This window comes from Eulemur rufifrons, chromosome 9 (genome assembly GCF_041146395.1).
Source record: "Eulemur rufifrons isolate Redbay chromosome 9, OSU_ERuf_1, whole genome shotgun sequence".
NCBI lineage: Eukaryota > Metazoa > Chordata > Mammalia > Primates > Lemuridae > Eulemur > Eulemur rufifrons.
In genome coordinates, this window is record NC_090991.1 from 13,618,793 (window position 1) to 13,642,843 (window position 24,051).

Genomic DNA, 24,051 nt, shown 5'->3' on the forward strand with positions numbered 1-24,051 from the left:
AGTGCTGCATCCTTTGATCACTCCCAGGATGGAGCTGGGAAGCCGATGCAGCCCGCCCTCCCTCCCTCCCTCCCTTTGGTCGGCCTGTCGTCAGGCCGGCTGGGCCATAGGAGCTGCTTGGCTCCAAGCAGCAGCAGGAGCAGAAGGCGATTAGGGTGTTAGAGTTGGCCTCTCAGAGGGAGTCTAGGTTGTAAAAGCTTTTTAAACTCCTTAATTTTGCATTAATGAGAATAAATGTCCTTTTAATACTAAAACCCTTCCCAAAGAGGACAGGAGAGGTCTAATGATTGTGGTCTGGTCACACGCCTTCCTTTTTGCCTGTCTCCCGGGCTCTGTAACAACCACACAAACCATCAGCCACATCATTGGAAAGAGCTGCTTAATATTTCATTGAGCCAGCCCACATGCCTTCTGGGTTTCTTTTCAGTTTCTGGGAAGAAGGAAAGCTACTGTTTGGTGATGATGATACCTGCTTAGTGGAGTTCAGTGAAACCATATTTGGGATCAAGTCTTGCTGCTTTTAATGGTGGCCTTAATTCAGTTTGGTTTCAGTTCCTATAACATATAAGGCCCTGTGCTAGGCCCTGGGGGAGATGTAGAAATGAGAGAAGGCAGCCTTTACCTTCCAGAACACAGTCACCACAGATGGGCACCAGGAACTTGAGCAGAGAGCTGAGTGTGTCAGTGAGGGCACAGGCGGGCAGGCTGGAGGAGAGAAGAGGGAGTGATTAGTCTCTTCTGAAAGGCCTGTGGTCACGCCAGTTTCCAGACTCCATTTCCAGGCTCAGTAAAAGCAGGAGAGAAATGAAGATCATAAAACAAAGCTAAAAGGCGAGCAGAAGACGGGGAGAAAATATTTGGCAGTGTATAGTAGACAAAGAACAAGTCAGTACATATGCAGAACCAATAACTAAGAAAGGACAAATGGCCCCATGGAAAAATGGGCAAAGGATACCAACAGGTCATTCCTAGAAGAGGAAATACAAATGGCTAATAAATATGTGAAAAGATACTCACTGTCATTAGTAATTAGGAAAGTGCAGATGAAAACAACAATGAGACATCATTTTCTGCCCACTGGAGTGTAAGAAAGCAAAAAGTTTGATAATGGCAAGAGTTGGCAAAGGGAGTGGAAAGTTGGTTCTTTTAAATACTGCTGCTGGTAATGTGAATTAGTGTAGCTGTTTCGGAGGGCAATTCAGCAGGGCCTATTAAAAATAAGATAGCTGGTACAACTCAGCAGTTCTACCTCCTGGAATCTGTTCAGGGCTCAAACATGTATGTGCATGAGGAGGCATGATCAAGGTCCTACCTTGCACCCTTGTTTATAGTGAAAAATTTGGCGTTCAACTGTATGGGACTGGTTCCATAAATGCAGGTGCGTCCGTGCTGGAGAATGATGTGTAGTATTTAAAAAGAAGAAGGTTCATTCAGGTGTATTGACATAGAAAGAACTCCAGAATAAGTTGTTGGATGATAAAAACAACCCCTAGAACAAGAATATAATACAGAGTCTTGGTCTGCTGCCCCATGTAGAATGCAGTGGTGTCATCATAGTTCACTATAATCTCCAACTCTTGGGCTCAAGCAATCCTCCTGCCTCCGCCTCCCAAGTAGCTGGGACTATAGGCGAGCACTGTAGCTCAGCTAATTTTTATATTTTTAGTAGAGAGGGGGGCGTCTCACTCTTGCTCAGGCTGGTCTCAAACTCCTGGGCTCAAGTGATCCTCCTGCCTTGGCCTCCCAGAGTGCTAGGATTACAGGCATGAGCCACCTCACCTGGCCCTGCAGCACTAATTTTTTGAAAAAATAGACTAAGAACAAAAACTAACCAAAGACCCCAAACCCAAATCAATGAAACAAAACAAAGTGTGTTGTGTGAGTGTAAAACCGTGAGAGAGTTACCCCACACGTGCCGACAGAGATAAGAAGGGGGCTGGAACTCAGGCGGAGGGTGGATAAGGGCCTTTGCTTTATCTATAATATTTGAACAGCTTATATTGGGAATGCGTTCATGTGTCACTAAAAACTTAAAAATTTATCAATTCTTTGCCAATTAAAAAGAAGAAAGGAAGGAAGGAAAAAAAGAATATATTGATGAGGTTAGATTCTGGAGGAGACTGCCTAGATTTGAGTCCTGATTCTACCACTTGTTAGCTATGTGAACTTAGTGAAATTTTTAAAACTTCTCTGTGCCTCATTTCTCTTAAGTGTAAAATGAGGATAGTTATCACACCTACCTTAGAAGGTTATTATGTAGATTAAATGAATTAATATTTTTAAAATACTTTGAACAAAACCTGGTACATGGTAAGCACTCTGTTTTATAACAAAAATGGCAGTCTAAAAATTAAAAAAAAAAGGGATCAAAAGAGTTTTGGAAGCAGATAAAGGGATTACATAAAAGCTGCAGAGATCCAACTTTAGGGCTGGGACAAGAATTCCAGCTTTAGGTTTAGGGAGGAACGCAGCCCTGGGGGTAGACTACCCTGAGCAGGAGCCTCTCCATTCCTGTCTCCCCACCACACTCACTAGCCCCAGGTAAAAATATGGTGCCAAGCAGATGTTTTAGATCCATGATCCCCAAAGCCTCTACCTATAACACGCCTCCCTGCTGGGCACTGGCCAGGGATGGTAACCAGAGATTGCCTGACAAGATCCCTCAGTCTTTGCCCTCTCTGTTCCATCTACCTATAACACTTGTCCCCAGATATACTTTCTAAAAAATTTTTTTTTTATTTTTTGGAGACAGGTTCTCACTCTGTTGCCCAGGCTAGAGTGCAGTGGTATCATCATACTGCAGCTTCAAACTCCTGGACTCAAGTGATTCTCCTGCCTCAGCCTCCTGAGTAGCTGGGACTATAGGCACATGCCACCATGCCCAGCTAAATTTTCTGGGTTTTTTGTAGAGAAGGGGTCTCGCTCTTGCTCAGGCTGATCTTAAATTCCTGACCTCAAGTGATCCTCCTGTCTCGGCCTCCCAAAGTGCTAGGATTACAGGTGTGAGCCACAGCACCCAGCCCCCAGATAGTCTTAAAGCTCACTCCCTTATTCTATTCAGGACTGTGCCCACATATCACCCCAGAGAGGCCTTTCCTGACCACCCCCAATAACCTATCACTCTCTCCCCTTACCTTGCTGTATATTTCTTCATAGCAACTAAAAGTACCTGGTATTTTCTATTTGCTTGTTTATATTCTGTCTCCATCCCTAGCATATAAGCTTCATGAAAGCAGTGACTTTTCCTTGTTCGCTGCTGTATTCTCAGAGACTCACACATATTGGATACTCAGTAAATATATTATGCAGTCATGCATGTATGAATGAATGAATGGATGTTTTATGGCCTAGAACCAAAGGGGGAGGGGCAGGTAAGTCTCTTTCTTTGGCTCTTTTGGTTTTTTTATGTTTATTTTCTAGAAACAGGGTCTTGCTATGTTGCCCAGGCTGGACTTGAACTCCTGGGCTCAAGCAATCCTTCTGCCTCAGACTCCCAAGTAGCTGGGACTATAGGCACATGCCACTACACCCTGCTTCTTTGGTTCTTAATGAGCAAATTTATAGGAGAATATAATGGCCTTTGCTCCAAAATATGGGATCTGAGATCAGACATAGCCACGAGACAGCTTTACATGCTGTATGCCTTGCTTTGCTTTGTGGCAGGCCCCATTCGGTAGCGGAAGCCTGATTCTCATCTACATCCATTAGGTCCAGGGTGTTCTCCATTGCTGTTGACTTTTCTGAACTGGCACTTGATGTCAACTTTCTTTCCCCTTCTGCTGCAGTGGTTGTATTTATGTTGCATGGAGGTATGGGAAACATCCCTTGTTTGAGGAGAAGAGAGAACAAAAGATATGTAAGAGAGTACATTCTCTTTCTCAAAGACTGCTGGAAAAGTCTTAGAACCATGTACAGAGTTCAGAAGCTAAAGGTTCTTATTCATCATCATCATCATCACTAACATTTATTGAGCACTCACTGCATGCCAGGTACTATTCTAAATGCTTTACCTGTCCTAACTCATTTAATACATACAACCATATACATGCAACATCCTCCCCACCCCACCCCACCCCCGCGCCCCAACCCTAACTCTAACTCTTCCCCTGGCTAGTAGCCCAAGCATAAGGTCAATATACAGAGGCAGGCAGAGCCACTAGGATCAGGAAAACAGAGTTATAAGTGCATTCTACCTCTGGACTTCCAGATATAGTTGTCACCAAGATGCTGAATGAGCTCCACTGCCAGCTCTTTCTCCCAAGATCATTTTCAGGGGAATCATAAGAGAAAAACACCAAGAAAATGGGAGAACACCATGAAAACCCGGGGTGATGGGGCTGTTTTGAGCTGGTGTATGTGTGCATTGATGGTGTGGTTCTGGGGCAAGAGGCAGCCAGCCTTGCCTGTGGGACGATAAACCAGGAGGGGAATTGCTGGTTCCTCTGGCTTGCAGGGTTCTAGAACAAGTGGTGCCTGTCCCCATATCCAGAGGAACTCAGGTGTCTTCAGGAATAAAATCAAGGTGGCAGAGAAGAGGAGGTGTTCCTTCCAATCCAGGGCTGGTGACCTATAATCTAAGGGTCCTTATAACATTGTTTGTTCTTGGAGGACAGAGGGGAAGCCCTGACCCTGAGGAGATATTTTGTGAGGATGGATTAGCTGTGGATTTACCTGTGGGTCCACCCCAGGACCCATCCATCCTCCCCTGCTCATTGGGGCTGATGGGAACTGGCCCATTTACATTGCCTGACAGAGTAGCCAATATTCCCAGGGGAAAATGAGCTTCCACAGGGCAGGATTACAAGACATTTGAAGAGGACAACTATTTCACAAGGAAAACATTGTGCTGGGTCATTTGATAGAGATTCTGTCAGAAGCAGAACTATTACAGTTGGACACACTGAGAATTTAAAATTCGCTTGATACACTAAGTGATGTTAAAGGAAGATATTAGCAAGGACACAAGAAAAGAAACATAAAAAGACCCAAACAGAAATATTAGGTATGAAAAATATAATAGCTGAAGTAAAGAATATAATATATAGGATTAATAGCAGAATGGATAGAACTTCAGAACAAATTAGAGAATGAAAAATGAGATTGAGGAAATCTCTCAGAAGGAAGGAGGAAAGGACAAAGAGGTAGGAAATATCAAAGACAAACTAAGAGATATTGAGGATACAAATAGAAGCACTAGCATCTGAATAATAGGAGACTCAGAAAGGGAAAAATAAAAGTACATAGAAGGAAATATTTGAAGAAATAATGGAGAAAAATTTCTCATAATTGACAAAACAAGATGGAACATCCCAGACTAAAAGAGCCCATAAAATGTCAAAAAGGAGAGATAAGGAAAATCCCACAGCTAGATAGATATATTTTGTCAACTTTTAAGGGTTTCAAAGACAAAGAACGTTCGAAAAGCGTACAGAGCAAAAGATCAGATCCCATATAAAAGAATAAGGAGCAGGCCGGGCGCGGTGGCTCACTCCTGTAATCCTAGCACTCTGGGAGGCCGAGGCGGGTGGATCGCTCGAGGTCAGGAGTTCAAGACCAGCCTGAGCAAGAGTGAGACCCCGTCTCTACTAAAAATAGAAAGAAATTATATGGACAACTAAAAAATATATATACAAAAAAATTAGCTGGGCATGGTGGTGCATGCCTGTAGTCCCAGCTACTAGGGAGGCTGAGGCAGTAGGATTGCCTGAGCCCAGGAGTCTGAGGTTGCTGTGAGCTAGGCTGACGCCACGGCACTCACTCTAGTCTGGGCAACAGAGTGAGACTCTGTCTCAAAAAAAAAAAAAAAAAAAAAAAAAGAATAAGGAGCAGATTGACATTAGACTTTTTTCAACAGCAACACTCTGGAATGGTATTTTGATTATCTATTGCTGCATAGCAAACTACCTCCAAACTGAGTGACTTAAAACAACCATTTTATCATATCTTTGATTTTTGGGGAGTCAGGAAGTGGGCAGGACTCAGCTGACTAATTCTTCTCTGTGGAGTTGATGGAGGTTGCTTGGTGGTATTCATCTGGTGGACAGATGTGTCAGGAGGGTTCAAGGTGGCTTCACTCAATGCCTGGGACCTTGGTAGGGAAGTCCAGGCTTACTTGGCAACGGCCTGCAGATGCCTACATGTGCCCTTTCCATCTAGTCTCTTCCCACAGTGGCCTCAGGGTCGTTGGACTTCTGACCTGGGGGCTGGTTTCCCCCAGAGACAGTGCTCCAGGAGGCTCGGGTGAGAGCTCAGCACTTCTTATCATTCATCCTTGGGAGTCCCCAGACATCACTTCCTCTGCATTCTCTTAGTCAAGCAAGTCACCAATGCCAGCCTCAAGGAAAGAGAATTTAGATGCCACCTCTTAATGGGAGGAATAGCAAACAGTTTGTGGCAATCAACCATAAATAGTGTTTTTGAGCATTGAAAAAAAGGAACTTAGAACCTAGAATTTATAACTGATCAAACTATCATTCAAGGATGAGAACACATAGGCCTTCAGACACTTTGCCACAGAAAAGACCTACACTTGGAATAGTTTTGGATGAAATATTTAAATAAGAGCAGAGAAAAATCCAGCAGATGTCACAAGAGATAAATGAAGTAAAGATGGCCAGAGTCCTTAGAAAAGTTTGATGGCTAAAAATCAATTAGCTAAGGCCCAAGGAAAGAGAATATACATTGGTAATCACCCAGAATCAAGCCTCCGTAACATCATCACAGTGATGGGTGGAAGGATGGAGTCAGGGTACTTGAGATTGTGCCAAACGTCATCTTTTATGGGGTGATGGGAAATATAATATAAACCTAAAAAATGAATAAAAAGAAACATAGAAGTGGGACCAATGGAGGGAGTACATGACTTGCCCATGCAAGTCACACATGCATTACGTGGTAGAGCTGAGCGCTAAACGCAGGCACTCTGCTATCGGGACCCATGTGTGAGCCAAGCATTGTCACAGGGTGATGAGTGTCCGTGCTGTGAACTCACCAGTGGCGTAGTCTCAAGGACATGCTGGTGCCCAGTCAGTTGCTCTTTTCTCCATTTTTGGTAATCTGCTTTGTTCCAGGCTGTGAATGGACAGAGGGAGGGGCTGCCCCCCTGTTCGAGCCCAGAGCTGTGAGCCACCTGGTCACATGGCAGGATGGCCGGTGTAGCAGCGGGTTCCTGGCCTCTCTGCCCCAGCCAGAGTCCCATCTCAGTGTGGCCACGGGGTTCGGCTGTGCAACCATCTTCTGGCTTTTGAAAAATCGGTACGGACAACTGTTCTTTGAATCAGGTGCTGGGTTTCCAGGAGAACGAGAGTGGGTGGGGGGCCACATCGCCATCACTCCACCTGCTGGACTGTGCCTTTGTGAGCAGAGCCTGGCACCAGCTGCAGTCATAAGACCTCTATTAGGTCCAGAACGGCTTCCTTTTGCAGAAGCCTCTCTATTGGTTATCCAGTTCTCACCCAGATGGGGAAAGGAGACAGAGAGGGCAAGTGACTTGCCAGAGGTCACGTGGTGAGTTCACAGTAGGGTCAGGCCTGCAGGGCTGCTGAGAAGGACAATGTCCTGTTGTCCCAGGCTTGATGCTTCCTGCTCTGAGTCCCCTCCCCTAGGGCTGACTTGGGCTGGCTTTGCTTGGAGCAGCTGGGAGGTCCTCACCCCAGGGGATCCACAGCATGTGGGGTTATTGCTGCCACCTAGCTATGCCATGTCTAGTCCCCACTGCTCACAGCTAGGTGCAGCACGTGCTTCCCAGTCCATGTTAGACCATGCTGAATTGTTTTTGGTGTGAAAAACAGCCCAGAGTTCCTGAAGTCCTACGATGCAGCTGGCACCATCCACGACTATGTGGTTGCCATGCTGTGTGGCTTGCCGAGACCCCTCATGTCCGACCAGAATGCTGCTAGCTGGGGATATTTCAACACTCAGAGCCAAAGCTGGAACTCGGAGATGTGAGTATAACGTCCTTACAGGCTGGCTCCAGGCTGAAGGGCACCTCCAGAGCTCGAGCTTCAGTGGGACCTTTCCCATCTGGGAATGGTGGAGGATTCCTAGAGGCCAGGGGTCAGCATCCAGTGCCCCCAGCCCGTTCCAGTCACTGGGTATGGGTGGGCCCAGTGTAACTGAAGCCTGGGGGTGGGGGTTTCCCCCATACCCTTGCCATGCTGTCCTGCTCTTCCACAGTCACCCAGACCTAAGCTGGGCTCCCCTGTTCCCTGTGACCCTGGGCCCAGCCTGTCGATTTCAAAGCACAACATTCAATCTTTAATATATTTTAAAATAAGATTAAGAGCTAGAGGTCATAGTCTTGAGGGGTGCTTTTTAAGTTCTTTTTAAACGATCATTTGCCTTTTCAGGTACAGAAGTCCAGTGCTCTATAAGTTCACTTCCGTCAGGGCCCAAATTCTGAGCTCTGAAATAAAACAAAAAGCACCTGGTAGTTCAGGTAAAGGACTTTCTGGCATGTTTTGTAAAATTTTAAAAAATTATTTTATTTTATTTTTTTAAGCCAGTCAAATTTAGCAGCGGGGGGTTGTATACCAACTTTAGTGACACTAATATTAATAAATTCTGATAACCCACTACCATAGGACCCAGCCTTGTTTTATAAAATTGACAGCCCCATGTCCACTAACCCAGAGTGGTGAATGCATTTGATGTTCAGGAGATGGACAGGTTTGACTGTGGACTGTGCTAACCGATCGTAACCTTGCATGGGGACTCCGACTGCCTCCCTTTGCGGAGTGGCTCCCTTCCTACACAGGAGTCTGGAATTGATCGCTGCTGCTTAAGCTGTTTTTTTTTTTTTTTTTTTCCTGGAAGGTGAATCCTAAGCTTTCGAAAGCCAGTCTGCACTATTTACAAAGCCTAAGCTCACGGTTTTAAAAAAGCCAAAAAAGTTGTCTGTGGCAACACTGGATTCTCTCCTTCCTTCTATGTGTGTCCCAGAGCACTTTCCCTTGCTGAGTTTCCTAGACACAATAAAAACCAGGAAACCAGGTACAGGTCAGTATGGGTGTCCGCGTTTGTTTTACAGACTGAAGGGCTCAGGCTTTCCCGTCCACCTGCTCCCGGACATCGCCGAGCCTGGCAGTGTGGCAGGCGGAACTTCCCACGTGTGGCTTGAAATCCCAAAGGGGACGCCGGTGGGAGTGGCCATGGGTGATTTACAAGCCTCTGTCTATTCTTGCATGGCCCAAAGGACAGATGCAGGTAAGTTTTTTTTTCCTCTCTCCCCAGACTTACATTGCTACCTGTAAGCACCAGCTCTGTGTGGGGGCCCGAGGGGCACACAGAACTTAGCAGCCTCAGCATCCTGTTGGAGATCATTATAATGTAAAGAGAAAAAGCACCCTAATCCCTGCAGGTGAAACGCTCTGCTCAGGGAGTTCACAGGCTAGCAGGGCAACCCCTTCGAGGACCAGGTGAGGGAAAGAGCTCTCTCTGGCTGGCTGGTTTCTATGTAACTCCATGACTGAGAACATTAATAGATGAGTAGGTTAGAGTTTTTGGTATTGTGTGTTTGTTAATGAAAGTTATGTCCGACCTGAATAGACGTGCAGAATCACAGTGAGGTGGAGGCAGCAGTCTAGGGCAGGAGTTGGCAAACTTTTTCTGTAAAAGGCCAGACGGTAAATATTTTCAGCTTTGTGGGCCACGCAGTCGCTGTTGTAACAGCTCAGTTCTGCTATTGGAGTTCAGAAGCAGCTGTAGATAATACCTATGTAAATGAATGGGGGTAGCTGTGTTCCAACAAAACATTATTCACAGACAAATGTGAATGTCATGTGATTTTCATGTGTCATGAAATATTCTCCTTTTGATTTCAACCATTTAAAAATGTGAGAAGGTGCTAGTGGGATTGTAAAATGGTACAGCCCCTTTGGAAAACAGTCTGGCAGTTCCTCAAATGTCCAACATGGAGTTGCCACATGACCCAGCAATTCCACTCCTAGACATACATCCAAGAGAACTAAAAACGTATGTCCACATGACAAATTTGTACACAGATGTTGATAGCAGCATTATTCATCATAGCCAAAAAGTAGAAACAATCCAAATGTCCTTCAACTGCTGAATGGATTAAAAAAATTCATCCATATAGCTAAAAAGGAATGAATACCTACCTTATAGAAGACAAACTTAAGCACATCTAAATTTTAAAGAGTTTAATTGAGTGTTCAGTGATTCGTGAATTGGGGTAGCCCCAGAATACAAGGGGCTAGCACTCCACTGGGAAGGGGGAGAGGGGAAATGTCTGTAAAGTATTTGCAGAAGCAAGACAAAGAAAATGATTTTGATTGGTTAGAATGGAAGACTAGTTAGTGGTTAGTTGGTGGTTTCTGATTGGTGCAGTTTCTTATTTCATTTTTACTGTTCACATTGGGCTTTGGTTTGTTCACGAAGGAATTTAAAGTGCCAGAGCCACCCCAGTCTAATGGCCTCCCATTTGAAATTTTTAAAAACAATTTCCCCCTCTCATTTATGAAGATTGACTAACATCAATTTTACAACATCAGGCTCATTGAAGAAAGATTCCTTTTGTTCTTGATCTCATTTTTGTTGTCCTAATCACAGTGAGACCATCTGGTATACCATTGATGGCTGTGAAGGCACATTTAAGACCCTTGAGATAATACAGTGCACCAGATTATAATGATGACTGTCAGGAGGATAATACCAAGAAACTGGAGTATGCTCCTTAGCCAAGGTCCTCATGAACCAAACCAACTAATACACACGCACACATATACATATATATAAATATATTCAAGATGGGGTCTTGCTGTGTTGTCCAGGCTGGACTCAAACTCCTGGGCTCAAGGGATCTTCCCGCCTCAACCTCCCGGGGTAGTACAACTAATATTTTTATGGCAACAAAAGAAAAACAAAGGTTAATGATTAGAAAAAAAAACTATAAAATTAGTCTCCGAGTCCAGAGGGAAGTTAGTTAAGAAGATTTCTAAATTTGAGCTCAAAGCATATTTTCCTGACTCGCAGTTTGAATGTCTTTGGTGATGGCATTGGGCATTTCAGTGAACTCTCTGAGTAGGGGGTCATCCTCTGAAAATAAGTCAAGTTATCCATCTCCAGCTTATGGGCTTTCAGGAACAGAGCATTTCTTCTCCTTAGTGACTCCAAGTCAGAAAAGTGTAGAAATTGAATAGAAGGAACCTAGAAGTATTCAGGACCCAGTCCAACCTGCCAGAAAGTGACAGTTTTTACTCACTCACTGTAAGACTAGAGACCCCATCTCTACTAAAAATAGAAGGAAATTATATAGACAACTAAAAATATACAGAAAAAATTAGCCGGGCATGGTGGCGCATGCCTGTAGTCCCAGCTACTCGGGAGGCTGAGGCAGGAGGATCGCTTGAGCCCAGGAGTTTGAGGTTGCTGTGAGCTAAGCTGATGCCACGGCACTCTAGCCAGGGCAAAAGAGCGAGACTCTGTCTCAAAAAAAAAAAAAAAAAAAAAAGACACGGTTAAATTTTGATGAGGATTCATTATAATAATGATGTAATTGATAAGGAAATTTGGTTATTTTCCATGGCATACAAAATTTAATATAATAACAGAGATTTGTGGCTGACAGCTTATACCAAGACATATCAGATTTCTAGGAATTTTTGGAACATATATTAATAACATATCCATACAAATATAACTCTAAGGAAGTTAAACATAGTTTCTTATTTGATAATGTTTCCCATATAACTTAAAATATCAAATAAGCGTAATTAGTTTAATATTAATATCTCTCTTTTGCAGATCCTTTCAGATATTCCACAGGCCCTCTAAAATATCTTAAAGTTAGGTTGAGGTCAAACATGTTCAGGAAATGCCACCTCAGAATATGCCACTTTGGTATATTGATTACTTTGAGCTGAAGGCATTTGAAAAATAGGAAATGCAAGGAGAGGCTTTCTTTTTTTTTTTCTTCTTTTTTTTTAAAGACAGCGTTTCACTCTGTTGCCTAGGCTATAGTGCAGTGTCATCATCATAGCTCACAGCAACCTCAAACTCCTGGGCTCAAGGGATCCTCCTGCCTCAGCCTCCTGAGTAGCTGGGACTGCAGGTATGCGCCACCACGCCCGGCTAATTTTTCTATTTTGAGTAGAAATGAGGTCTTGCTCTTGCTCAGGCTGGTCTTGAACTCCTGACCTCAAGCAGTCCTCCCACCTTGACCTCCCAGAGTGCTAGAATTACAGGCGTGAACCACTGCGCCAAGCCGGGGGAGGCTTTCTTTGGACTCTCCTTATCTACTTAAAGACAGATCCTTCAAAGGAACTCAACTGTCATTAACTCCCCTACACCATTATCTTATTTTATTTTTGTTGACAAATCAGGCAAATATCAAAAATAGCACAGAAGCAAAGAAACTGAAAAAGCTAAACATGGTTGGTTCTTCCTTCTTTTTTTTTAACTTCCATAAATTCATCAAACAATTCATTTTTATTGCACATATGCACTTAGGTCGGATTTATGGTTTTATGGTCTTACACATCTAGCAGAGATAACACAAACCTGTCTTGCCAGCAACCCAGGGAAAACTGACAATTGTGAAAACATTCCTATTTTTATTTTACCCAAAAATTTAAAACTAGCTTTACTTACCAGAGATCTATCTAAATTATGTGAATTTAGAAAAAAAAAAAAAACACATTTGGGTCAGTTTCTATATTTCTGAGAGTTTTAGAAATAATTTACACGAGCGCTCATTTATCTCAAGCCAATTTGAATAGAACTCTTTTAAAGGACTTTATAAATTAGTTTAGTAATACCATCCAAAAAATATCACGTATGATAACATACAAACATGCATTTATTCATACAAAGACATAAATACATACGGACAGAAGCAGATAAACTGCTGACTTAAGGAAGAGCCACTTATTAGGAGAAGTCCAAAGGTCATTCTAGGTTGTTGGTTGCCTTGGAGTTGCTGTAAATCACATAAAATCACTATAAAATACACCCTTCTAAAGTGTACAATTTACCGGTTTTTACTATATTCATAGCTGTACAGCGATCACCACTATCCAAATTTAGAACATTTTTATCACCCCAAAAAGAAACCCTGCACCCTTTAGCAGTCACTATGGACTTGCCTATTCTGGCCATTTCATATGACTAGAATTATATAATATATGGCCTTTATCTGGCTTCATTTATTTCACTTTCACTTACATTTTATAGTATTTATCAGTACTGTTTAAAAAAAAAATTCTGACTATGGTGGGTCTAGCACTATAAATTCCTACACGAACAAGCCAAAGCCCAGTATAAATAGTAAATTGAAACTAGAAACTGCACCACTCAGAAACCAACTAACCTCTAACTAGGAATTTTCTACTCTAACTTTTTTTTTTTTTTTTTTTTTTTTTTTTTTTTTTTGAGACAGAGTCTCACTCTGTTGCCCAGGCTAGAGTGAGTGCCGTGGCGTCAGCCTAGCTCACAGCAACCTCAAACTCCTGAGCTCAGGCGATCCTACTGCCTCAGCCTCCCGAGTAGCTGGGACTACAGGCATGCACCACCATGCCCGGCTAATTTTTTTTCTATATATATTTTTAGCTGTCCATATAATTTCTTTCTATTTTTAGTAGAGATGGGGTCTCGCTCTTGCTCAGGCTGGTCTCGAACTCCTGAGCTCAAACGATCCGCCCACCTCGGCCTCCCAGAGTGCTAGGATTACAGGCGTGAGCCACCGCGCCCGGCCTACTCTAACTTTTTGATAGTTAATATTTAATAGCTTTTAAATAAAGCTATTATTTAAAAAAGGGGAAAGCCACTCTCAGTTTCTTGGTCATACAAAAGTAGATGGGGAGCTGGATATGGCCTGTGGGCCGTGGTTTGCCCATTCCTGGTCTAGAGTAGAATCTAGGCCTGCTCGCCCAAGCAGGGTGGGTGAAGGATGATGTAGTCGCTATCTCTGCACCAGCTTGTGTGTCTTTTTATCTTCATGGCAGCCTGGCAGAGGGAGTCCACTTTTAGAGACCCTCGTTGTTTTCAAGGGGAGCAGAGAATTTGTTCATCTTACCCAGCGTTTTCTCTTGGTCATGACATTTTATCCCCCTCCATCAGTTAGACATGTTACAACTCAACTCAGTTGACAATGTAGTCAGCGTGTGGAAAAAATACAAGATTAGTGGACAGCTGACAAGGAAACGTGAAATTCTGCCAATTTTGTTTGTGCATGTATGTGATAAACTCTTTGAAGATGAAGAAGGTTCAAAAACATTTTTTTTTCTCCCAAATTTTCAACTAAAATCAGAGCCCCAGGAAAAGATGCTAAGTTAATCCTGTGACTTTTAGTCTTCCCAGTACACCATCTCTTATATGCCTCCATCTCAAACCAGGGGTACCGGGGAACTCATGGAGGCTTTGCATTCCAGCCCCCAAGGTTGGGATTTCAGCTCCTTACCTCCTGCGGTGTGACCTTGGGCAGGCCTAGTTTCCTCCCTGGGCCCTTGTCATCATCCAAAATAAGTGTGACGATTGTTACCTTTCTCCTGGGGGCAGTTGTAGTGATTGACTGGGATGGTGCCCGCCATGCTCTTTCCTCCTACCCGGTGGTTCTCAAATTTAGGCTGTTCCCTCTACAGAGGGCTCCTGTGTGCCTGGACATAAGTGTGCTTTCTAAATGGTGAAGGGCCAGTCTAAGGGGCGGAAGGTAAGAATTAGGTCCTCTCTTCACTGAGGTGGTTACATTCCCTGGTTCCAGATTGCGGCTGCTGGCCTGTGCTTAGTTGTGTTCTGTCCGTGGGCAAAGCTGGTCGGCCCCATTGTGGACTCCTGCACCTGAGAGGACAGGTAGAGGGCCCGCTGCTTCTGGTTTATAGTGATGGTAGGAGGCTGGATGTGGCAGAAGGTAAAGGCTATTGGCTTTCTGAGGCTTGTTTTTGCTTTGCTTATGACCGGTAGGTGGAAAATTGAACGCTGACCTTGGTTTGTCTGGCTTCCACATAGATTGCGAAAAGCATGCTTTTTGGCCAGGTCTTGTGAGAAATGGAGGAGAAGAGACTGCTGGAACTGTCCACAGGCTCTGTCCTGGAATCAGAGGAGAAAATCATCCCCTCTGTGCTGGGACTGGGAGATTTCCCCTGCTGGTGGGCCGGGGGTTTAAGAAGAGTACCTTGGGATGAGAAGGAGGTGGTACTTGCCGCAGATAAATGAAACCTCCCCAGAGAATGGAACACTTGGTCTGAGGTCTTATTCTGTAGTAGTTATCTATTGCTGTGTGACAAGTTACTCTAGTACTTAGTAGCCTGAAACAACAGACACTCATTATTTTAGGCAGTTTCTGAGGGTCAGGAATCCAGGGGTAGCTGAATGGCCTGGCTCAAGGTCTCTCAGGAGGTTGGATTCACGTCGGGGCTGCAGTCACCTGGAGGGTCTGCTCCTGAGCTCACTCATGGGGCTATTGGCAGAGGCCTCAGCCCCTCAGCACGGGAGCCTCTCCACGGGGCTGCTCACGCCGCGGCTCCTGCCTTCCCCCAGCAAGTGCTCCAAGAGAGCGTGACTAAGACAGAAGCCGCAGGGCCTTTTATGACCTAGTCTCCGAAGTCTCGTGTTGTCTCTTCTGCTTCATTTTATTCATTAGAAGTGAGTCACTAAGTCCAGCCCACACTCATGAGGAGGCGAATCAATCTCTACCTCTTGAAAAGGAGTATCAAAGAATTTGTAGAAATATTTTTATTTAAAAAAATGTTTAATAATAAATTTTCCCCCCAAATTTATTTATTTTTAAATCAACACGTAAAATGATGCTTATTTATCTCATACAACATGATGTTCTAAAGTATGTATACATTGTGGAATGGTTAAATCTAGTTAGTTACCAAATGCATTACCTTACACAGCTATCAGTTTTTGTGGTTAGGACACGTAACATCCACCCTTAGCATTTTTCAAGAATACAACACATCATCATTAGCTATAATCACCTTGCTGTGTAATAGATCTCTTGAATTTATTCCTCGTAGCTAACTGAAAATGTGTATCCTTTGACCAACATGTCCCTGACGCCTTACCCCACTAACCAACATGGACATATTTTTAAAACCACCACTGTCTCCCACTGCCCCGTTGTGACGAGTTAGCCCGACAGGCCTAAACTCTATTTGCTTCGGACCCCAGTTCTCAACATCAGCACCTCGGTCCAGCTGGCAGCCTCCATGCCTGTGGGATTCCAGCCGGCGCAGACCCCAGACCCTGCGGCTCCAGTCACCTACTTCCCATACTTCGACAGGACCTACCTGGGGGTGGCAGCGTCTCTCAACGGGGGCAACGTGCTGGCCACGTTTGTCCACATGCTGGCTGAGTGGATGGCAGATCTAGGTAAGGTGTGGCCCACGCAGTGGTGAGTTGTCTGCTTGTCCTTTCCATGTGACAGGGCCTCGGGGCTTAACCTGCCATTTCAGCATCCAGACTCAGGCCTCAGACCCCGCCAGGCCCTAGTACATTCCTTCCTTCCTTAGGGATCTGAGCGTGCCGGCTCTTTTCCTCTCATCCTCTGAGCTGCCATCACCTACTCTCTTCTTCAGAGGGGGCACCTTTCCCCCAAACCTTGGCCATGGAATATCATAACAGTCTCCCCAACTTTCCCTGCTTCACAGTCTTACTTTCTCTGTCTGTGAGTCCCTGGGTTCCTTGCATTTAAGGTTTTCCTTCTGATGACTACAGACAGCTGAAAATAGAATGATCAGACATGAATGAGTGAAAAGACTCCTGGTGTTTTGGAATATTATAAAATCCTCACGGCACTTCTTCCTGGTGGATAGTTCCTGACTCACTTTCTTACAAGGCTCCCTGGAAACTCTGAAGCCCTCCCGCTCCCTTGCCTTGTTCCTTGGGTAGAACTTGTTAGGTCTCCCTCCACTCTTCACGTACGGATAGATGCTCCTTGACTTATGATGGGGCTACATCCCGATAAACCCAGTGTAAGTTGAAAATATCATAGTCGAAAATGCACTTAATACACTTAACCTACCAAAAATCATAGCAAATCCAATACAATTTACTCAGATAAAAGACATTACATTTATTAACCAGAAATGGAAATATCAATACACAAAATACAAAAATAAAACTCTCGCTCTATTCAGAATGCCCTAGGTTTGCACTGTCTTCCAGAGGTCAGCAAACAGGGAGTTCTACCCTTTTGTGGTAGTTTAGAGCAGGGTCTCCCGAGCTGGGTGGCTTGGGTTTGAATCCCAGCTCCGCCACTCACTGTGTACCTTTGGGCAGGTTACTTCACCCTCCATGTACTTCACTTCCCTCCTCTAAAAATGGGGATCGTCCTAGTGCCTACCTCACAGCACTGCGAGGGTTAAGTGAGTTAATATTGGGAGGCACCTGGAACAGCGTCTGGCCCACAGTGAGTGTGATGAAAGCGTTTGTCACATAAGCATAGTGTGATGGGTGGAACCCAGGAGAGGGGCCTCGGTTCCCAGCTCTGTCCCCGAGTCCTTGCGTGGTCTTGGCAAGTCCCTTCCCCTCTGTGTTGCCCAGCTCCAGTGTTTTGTGGTCCTAAGCCCATGTTACAGACGATTGGCAACTCACGGCAGTTTCTGCCTCTGTTACTCCTGCAGATAGATCAGGATGAGGCGGAGAGTCAAGAATGCAGGCGCAGAGCTAGAAGCCAGGTCTGTCTCAGACCTGCGGTTGGTATTTGCTTTTTTTCAGGTAGCCCCAAGGTCTGAGTCATGGCCCAAGTGCCTGCCAGTGAGGAAGAAGACTTTGAGTATATTTTAGCCTTTCCATAAAAACTCTTTTGGAGCCAGGCACAGTGGCTCACATCTGTAATCCAGGCACTTGGGAGGCTGAGGTGGGAGGATTGCTTGAGCCCAGGAGTTTGCGTCCAGCCTGGGCAACATAGAGAGACCCCATCTCTTTAAAAAAAATTACTTTTTGAGTTTTCCCTGAAAAAATACAAGCACATGATTAAAAAAATCAAAACTAAACTATAGACTTTATTTGGATTTCACCAGTTTTCCCGCTAATGCCCTTTTTCTAGTCCAGGGTCCAATCCAGGATCCTACGTTGCCTTCAGTCATCGTGTCTCCTTAGCTTCCCCACCTCCTATTTGATTGATTATTTTTATTTATCTCCTTTTCCCATTTTCCTTATTAGCTTGGTGGCTTTACATTCTGTATCTATTCTTTTAGAAGTTACCAACACACTATGTTTCCTAGGATATGGAGAGATCACCCCTGCCGTATGTTTCGTGGTATTAATAGTATAAATTGGTGCAGCTTCTAAGGAGGGAACATAACATATGTATCTTTTGATCCAGTGGTTCCCCTCCCAGGATTCAATCCTATAGATTTATATACTTGTGCACACATATTAGGCTAGTCACCAGGCGCACGATTTAAAAAAACCCAACAATACGGGAGGATTTTTAGAGAAAAACAGCAGACCCTACTCCACCATTTCTAACCCAGTGCTGGTCCTGACAGATAGTCTTTTAAACTCTTAGAGCTGCTGTATGTGCTGTTTAGAAACACTAGTCTTTGTTTTGGTTTTAACTGGAGCAGGTGAGGCAGCCAAAGTGTTGGTCTCCGATCAGTTTTAGGGGGAATCGTCTGGCGCAGCCCACAGGCATCAAACCAAAGGCTGCAGAGCATTTGATTCTGTGTCCCCAGAGCCATACATGTGGGCCCTGTGCACCTTCCCTCTGGGGGCAAATGGGACGTGGTGAGGCCAGCAGAGTCTGCAGAGCATCTGGAGCCAGCGCCAGGGCCTGGGAATGCAGACTGAGAAGAATCTTTCGGCATGAATCCTCTAAAGCAGGGACGACTGGGCTGCACGGGCGAATTGGGTTCAGGAGGCCTCATGGGCTTTTGGTTCTAGCCCTGGTACCACCTCTGCCTTCTGAAGTGTCTCGGGCCTGCAAGGTTCCAGTCCTTATGGAAGATGAACTGGCATCTTCCATCAGCATTGTCCTCCGTGTAGATTCCCAGCCTGTAGCTTCCTTGTCTCTGCTCTGAAATGTGTGCCAAAATCTCTCATTTATGGTTTCCTCTCCTGTGCTTTTTGTCCTTGTTGACTTTTCTCTTTTTTTTAAATTTTAATTTACCAATATTTTAGTGGAATTTCTAGAGGGAGAGGAAAGACACTTATATTCATTCTGCCATCTTTAACCAGGAGTCCTGATGATCAAATTTGACGAGTTGCCTACAATATTGCAATTATTTTTCTCTCTCTGATTCCCCAGTGTGTGCGGTTGAATTTGCGTAGGTTAAATGTTCTGATAATGTGACTCTGCATTAGTGGTTCTCAGCACCAGCTGTACACTGGAAATACTTGTGAAATTGTGAAGCAATATTGACATCCTAGTGCTATGCCCAGAAATGCTAATTTATTTGGCCCGGGGGTATGGGGCCCGAGCATGACATTTTATAAAAGTTCCTCAGGTGATTCTGATGCCTGTGAATGTTGATAAGCACTGCTGTAGAAATTTCTCCTCAAAAAGTGTGGTCCGTAGGCCAGCAGTATGGATTCCTCTGGAGCTTTGAACAAATGCAGAATCTCAAGGTCGACCCAGGCATATTGAGTCAGAAGCTGCATTTTACTAAGATTCCTGCTCCATTCGCTTGCACGTTCAAGTTGAGAAGCGCTGGTCTGGGCTGGTGGCTCTCCGGCCTGGCTACAGGTCACAGTCACCTGGGGAGTGTTTAAAAATCCCAGCCCTCAGGCTGCAGACCAGGCCAGTTAAATCGGAAAGTCTAGGGATGAAGCCCACAGTGCTTTTAAAGCTTCTTAGGCGATCCCAGTGTGCTGTATCAGTGACAAGTCTCCAATCTTTATAACTTTCTTCCTATTACTAAGTCCATGTTTGCTTTCCCTAGGTTAATAGCAAGTTAGAGATAAAAAGTGATTCTAAGGTCAAAGTGTATTGAACCCAAAAGCCTCCTTTTTTCTTTTTCTTTTTTAGAATGCAGAGCTAACATAGTGTGTGGGGGGAAAAATCTGACTGGGACTCTGGCCTGACACCAGGAAGCTATAGAATGGTCAGCACATCCCTTTTCCCTGGGCCTCAGGTGTCCTGTGCATATGACAAGTGTAGCCTGGTGGCCAGGCGTGGTGGCTTATGCCTGTAATCCTAGCACTCTGGGCGGCTGAGGTGGGAGGGTCCCTTGAGCTCAGGAGTTCGAGACCAGCCTGAGCAAGAGTGAGACCCCGTCTCTACTAAAAATAGAAAAATTAGCCAGGTGTTGTGGCATACGCCTGTATTCTCAGCTACTCAGGAGGCTGAGGCAGGAGGATCACCTGAGCCCAGGAGTTTGAGGTTGCTGTGAGCTAGGCTGATGCCATGGCACTCTACCCGGGCAACAGAACAAGGACTCTATCTCAAAAAAAAAAAAAAAAAAAGAAAGAAAAAGAAAAAAGAACAACTGTGGCCCGGATTGTGAATGGTCTGGGATCCTGGAATTTCTGTGATGCTGCTAATGACTCTACTAGCAGCTGTGCTGATACTTATGAATCAGTGTATGCATTTGATCCCCTTGTGAAGAAAGCCTGGGTTAGGATTAGGGCTCACGGCAACACTTAACGAGATATCTCCCTGGAGTCTGGCTGGGGTTTGCAGTGAGACACCTGGCCGGGATCCGGGGGAGAGTGTAGCTAGCCCAACTGTATGAGTCCCTGAGCCCAGAAGCTGCCAGCCACAGTGTGAGGAGAAGCAGGAAGTAGACCTGTTCCTGCCCCATGGGAATGCTATACTGCCTCAACCTGCACGAAGGGGCTGTGTGAGCTCACACAGATCTTCTCTGTTTCTGGCAGGCCTGGAGGTTGAAGAATCCACTGTGTATTCACGCATGATCCAGGCAGCTGTGCAGCAGAAAGACACTTGCCTAACCATCACCCCAACAGTGTTGGGGGAGAGGCACCTGCCGGACGAGCTGGCCTCAGTGACCAGAATCTCCTCCTCTGACCTCTCCCTGGGGCACGTGACCCGCGCCCTGTGCCGAGGCATTGTTCAAAACCTGCACTCCATGCTCCCGTTTCAGCAGCTGCAGGAGTGGGGCGTGGAGCGGGTGATGGGCAGCGGGAGCGCACTGTCCAGGAACGAGGTGCTGAAGCAGGAGGTGCAGAGGGCTTTCCCTTTGCCGGTGGCCTTTGGGCAGGACGTGGACGCGGCTGTCGGGGCAGCTCTGATCATGCTCCAGAAAAACCTCCACCAGAAGTCTTAGCAAGCTCTTTGGCCAAAGGACTGCTGTGAATTTTACCCAATTAACATTCCTAAAACCATCTCTGGATCATCCTTTTCCTGGATAGTTCTGTGGACAGCTTTTAAGCAGTGCTTGTCACAAGGCACCACCATGAACGAGAACTTACCTTCAAGACATATACTCTGATATTGCAGCCAGGAGTCACCAACCAGATCCAAACCAGTGCCTTCTAAAAGAGACCCATGTAGGAGCTGTTTGGAAGTGTGAGTGTGTGTGTGTGTGTGTGTGTGTGTTGGGGGTGGGGGGGAGAGGGAAAGAGAGAGCGAGAGCGAGAGAGAGAGCACGCGAATTATAGCCCAGCCTCCTGGTCATCTCTGGTTCATTTGTAGACAGAGAGAAAATAAATGTGAACTTCAGACACCAAAAAGTCTGGTGGCTGTCACTCCAAGTAAGAAAAGAAGAGCCACCCCATGTCCAACTTTTGGATTATTGTTTTTAGAGACATGAAGCCCAGACTTGGGTCACATGCAGTGCTGGAAAAGTCTTTCCCTACTGGGTTGTACTATGTGGCTGGAGGCCCCTTTCCCAGCCTCATCCTCCCCTGGGCACAGCTGTTTAGCTGGGGCACGCGGTAACACAAGCTGGCTCAGATGACGATGCAGAGGTCTGTGCTGGCCTCTTGCTGTGTGTACTACACCTGATCTTAGCCAACAGGCCGAGAGGCGATTGCTGTGTGTACTTACCCCCGGGTGCACTGGGGCAGCCCCAGGTCCTCACAACACAACGAGCTTGAAGGCACATCACAGGCAAGGAAAGGTGCATGGCAGGGCCAGCACCATTTGACACACTGTTCCCAAGAATCTGACAAGGCACTGACAGGACCCTTTTTCAGGCGTGTGTCTGTGCAGCAGTGTGTTTTTGCCTCTGCACATCCTGAGAAGCCTTCATGGGAAGGCACGCAGCCAGGCAGACTCCTGCCGGAGGGGTGGCCAGTTTTGTCAGAAAACACCCCTTAGCCCCAGCCCCCAGCTCCTTTTTCACTCTGTGTGGGCCTTGTTGGCCCATCGTGTGTTCTTGGCTCAGCAGAAGCATCCGTGTGAGCTGGCATCACTGTAGGGCCCCAGAGCATCTTAAGCCTTTCTGGGGTGGGCAGGGATGGCTGTGGAATGGCTTCCAGGAAGGGGCCACCATCGCTGCATCTGCTTCCAGACGCCCAAAGGACCCCAGGCTCAGGCAGGCCTGGCTCTGAGGCACCCCGGCAACCGTGAGTTTGGGAAGCAGTCATAATTTTCTTTTAATAAATGTCATTTTACAAATTACATGATTGTCTGAAGCTCTTACAGTAAGACAAATGTCTGAGCATGCTTATTGAATTTCATTCCTTTAGAGCCTTGTGCCTTTAATAAAACACACACCTCTCTGCTTTGGGAAGACGAAGTTATGGCACAGCCATGGAGCTTGTTCCGGGAGCTTGAACATAGCTCTGGGGGAGCATTTGTAGGCTGTCCCCCAGAAAAGCTTTGCCCCGGTGTTCTCCCAGGACAAGCAGTTGCAGATTACTCAGGAAAACTGTATATAGTAGTCCCCTCTTATCTGCAGTTTCACTTTCTGCGGTTTCCATTATCCGAGGTCAACCACAGTCTGAAAATATTAAATGGAAAATTCCAGAAACAATTTCTAAGTTTTCAACTGCACACCATTCTGAGTAGTGTGATGAAATCTCTCGCCGTCCCCTCTGCCCCACCCAGGATGTGAGCCATGGCTCTGTCTGGCAGATCCACGCTGGAGATGTTCCTTGCCTCTTAGTCACTTTACCTCGGTAGCCAGCGTGTTATCAGATTGACTGTCGTGATATCGCTATGCTTGTGTTCAAGGAACCTGTGTTTTACTTCCTAAGGCCCCAGAGTGCAAGAGTAGTGATGCTGGCCATTCGGATATGCCAAAGAGAAGCCGCGAACCACTTGCTTTAAGTGAAAAAGTGGAAAGAAAAAATCATGCGCTAAGGTTGCTAAGATCTACTGTAAGAAGATCTATGTGGGAAATTGTGAAGAAGGAAAAATAAATATGTGCTAGTTTTGATGTCGCACCTCAAACTGCAAAAGTTATGGCCACATTGCATAACTTTTATTACAGTATATTGTTCTAATTGTTCTAGTTTATTATTATTGTTGTTAATCTCCTACTGTGCCTAATTTATGAATTAAACTTTAGCATAGGTATGTATGTATAGAAAAAACATGGTAAATATAGGATTTAGTACTATCCTTGGTTTCAGGCATCCACTGGGGGTCCTTGGAACACATCCCCTGTAGGGAGATGAGGAGGGACTACTGTAATTGTTTTCTCAGCCAGAAGGAGTTATTCGCCGTCATGTTGGAGCCACTGAGGACGGCTGTATGAGAGGGAGGGGGATTTTGAGGGCTAACAGAGAGCCCTGTCTGCTGTCTTTCGGGGGAGGCAGACTGTCTTACACGCCCAGGGTGCTGTGGATGGAGTCTATAAATACAAGATTAGGAACTGCATGGATGTCCTGCAAGCCCAGGCAGCCCAGCCTCGTGTTCGGAATGGCACTGGAACTCTCTGTTCCCTTTCCAGACCACATGCCCACTCTACCTCTGGGGGCTGAGCCTTGGAGAGTCCAAACTTGTCAACTAACAGTCCTGCCACCATTGCACACGGCCTGGAGCCTCTGTGGCGGTGGGGGGTTGAGTCCAGCTGCCTCAAGTGGCAACCACTCACTGCTCCTGCCCTCCTTCCCTGGAGGTGCCAGTGAGTGTTTGAGGCCAGCGTGCTCCTCAAGTGACAAACTCCTGTGCTGGCTGTCAGGGCCGCTGGGCTTAATATCCTGAGGCTACGAGCACACGGTAGGGTTGCACTTTCC

The 24,051-nt window shown here is 45.6% G+C and overlaps 1 protein-coding gene across 2 annotated transcripts in view; it reads left to right on the forward strand.

Moving 5' to 3' along the window:
* SHPK (sedoheptulokinase) overlaps positions 1-22,533 on the forward strand; it is a 29,717-nt gene extending 7,184 nt beyond the window's left edge. Inside the window, exons 3-7 of one of the 2 annotated variants that reach the window (XM_069483459.1) lie at positions 7,071-7,254; positions 7,791-7,943; positions 9,029-9,204; positions 16,132-16,332; positions 20,782-22,533. In XM_069483459.1, coding sequence (XP_069339560.1) covers positions 7,071-7,254; positions 7,791-7,943; positions 9,029-9,204; positions 16,132-16,332; positions 20,782-21,191 — 1,124 coding nt within the window. In that variant the 3' untranslated portion in view covers positions 21,192-22,533. The remainder of the gene's footprint in view (positions 1-7,070; positions 7,255-7,790; positions 7,944-9,028; positions 9,205-16,131; positions 16,333-20,781) is intronic. The other variant, XM_069483460.1, reaches the window with a different exon arrangement.
* The last annotated feature ends 1,518 nt before the right edge of the window (positions 22,534-24,051 follow it).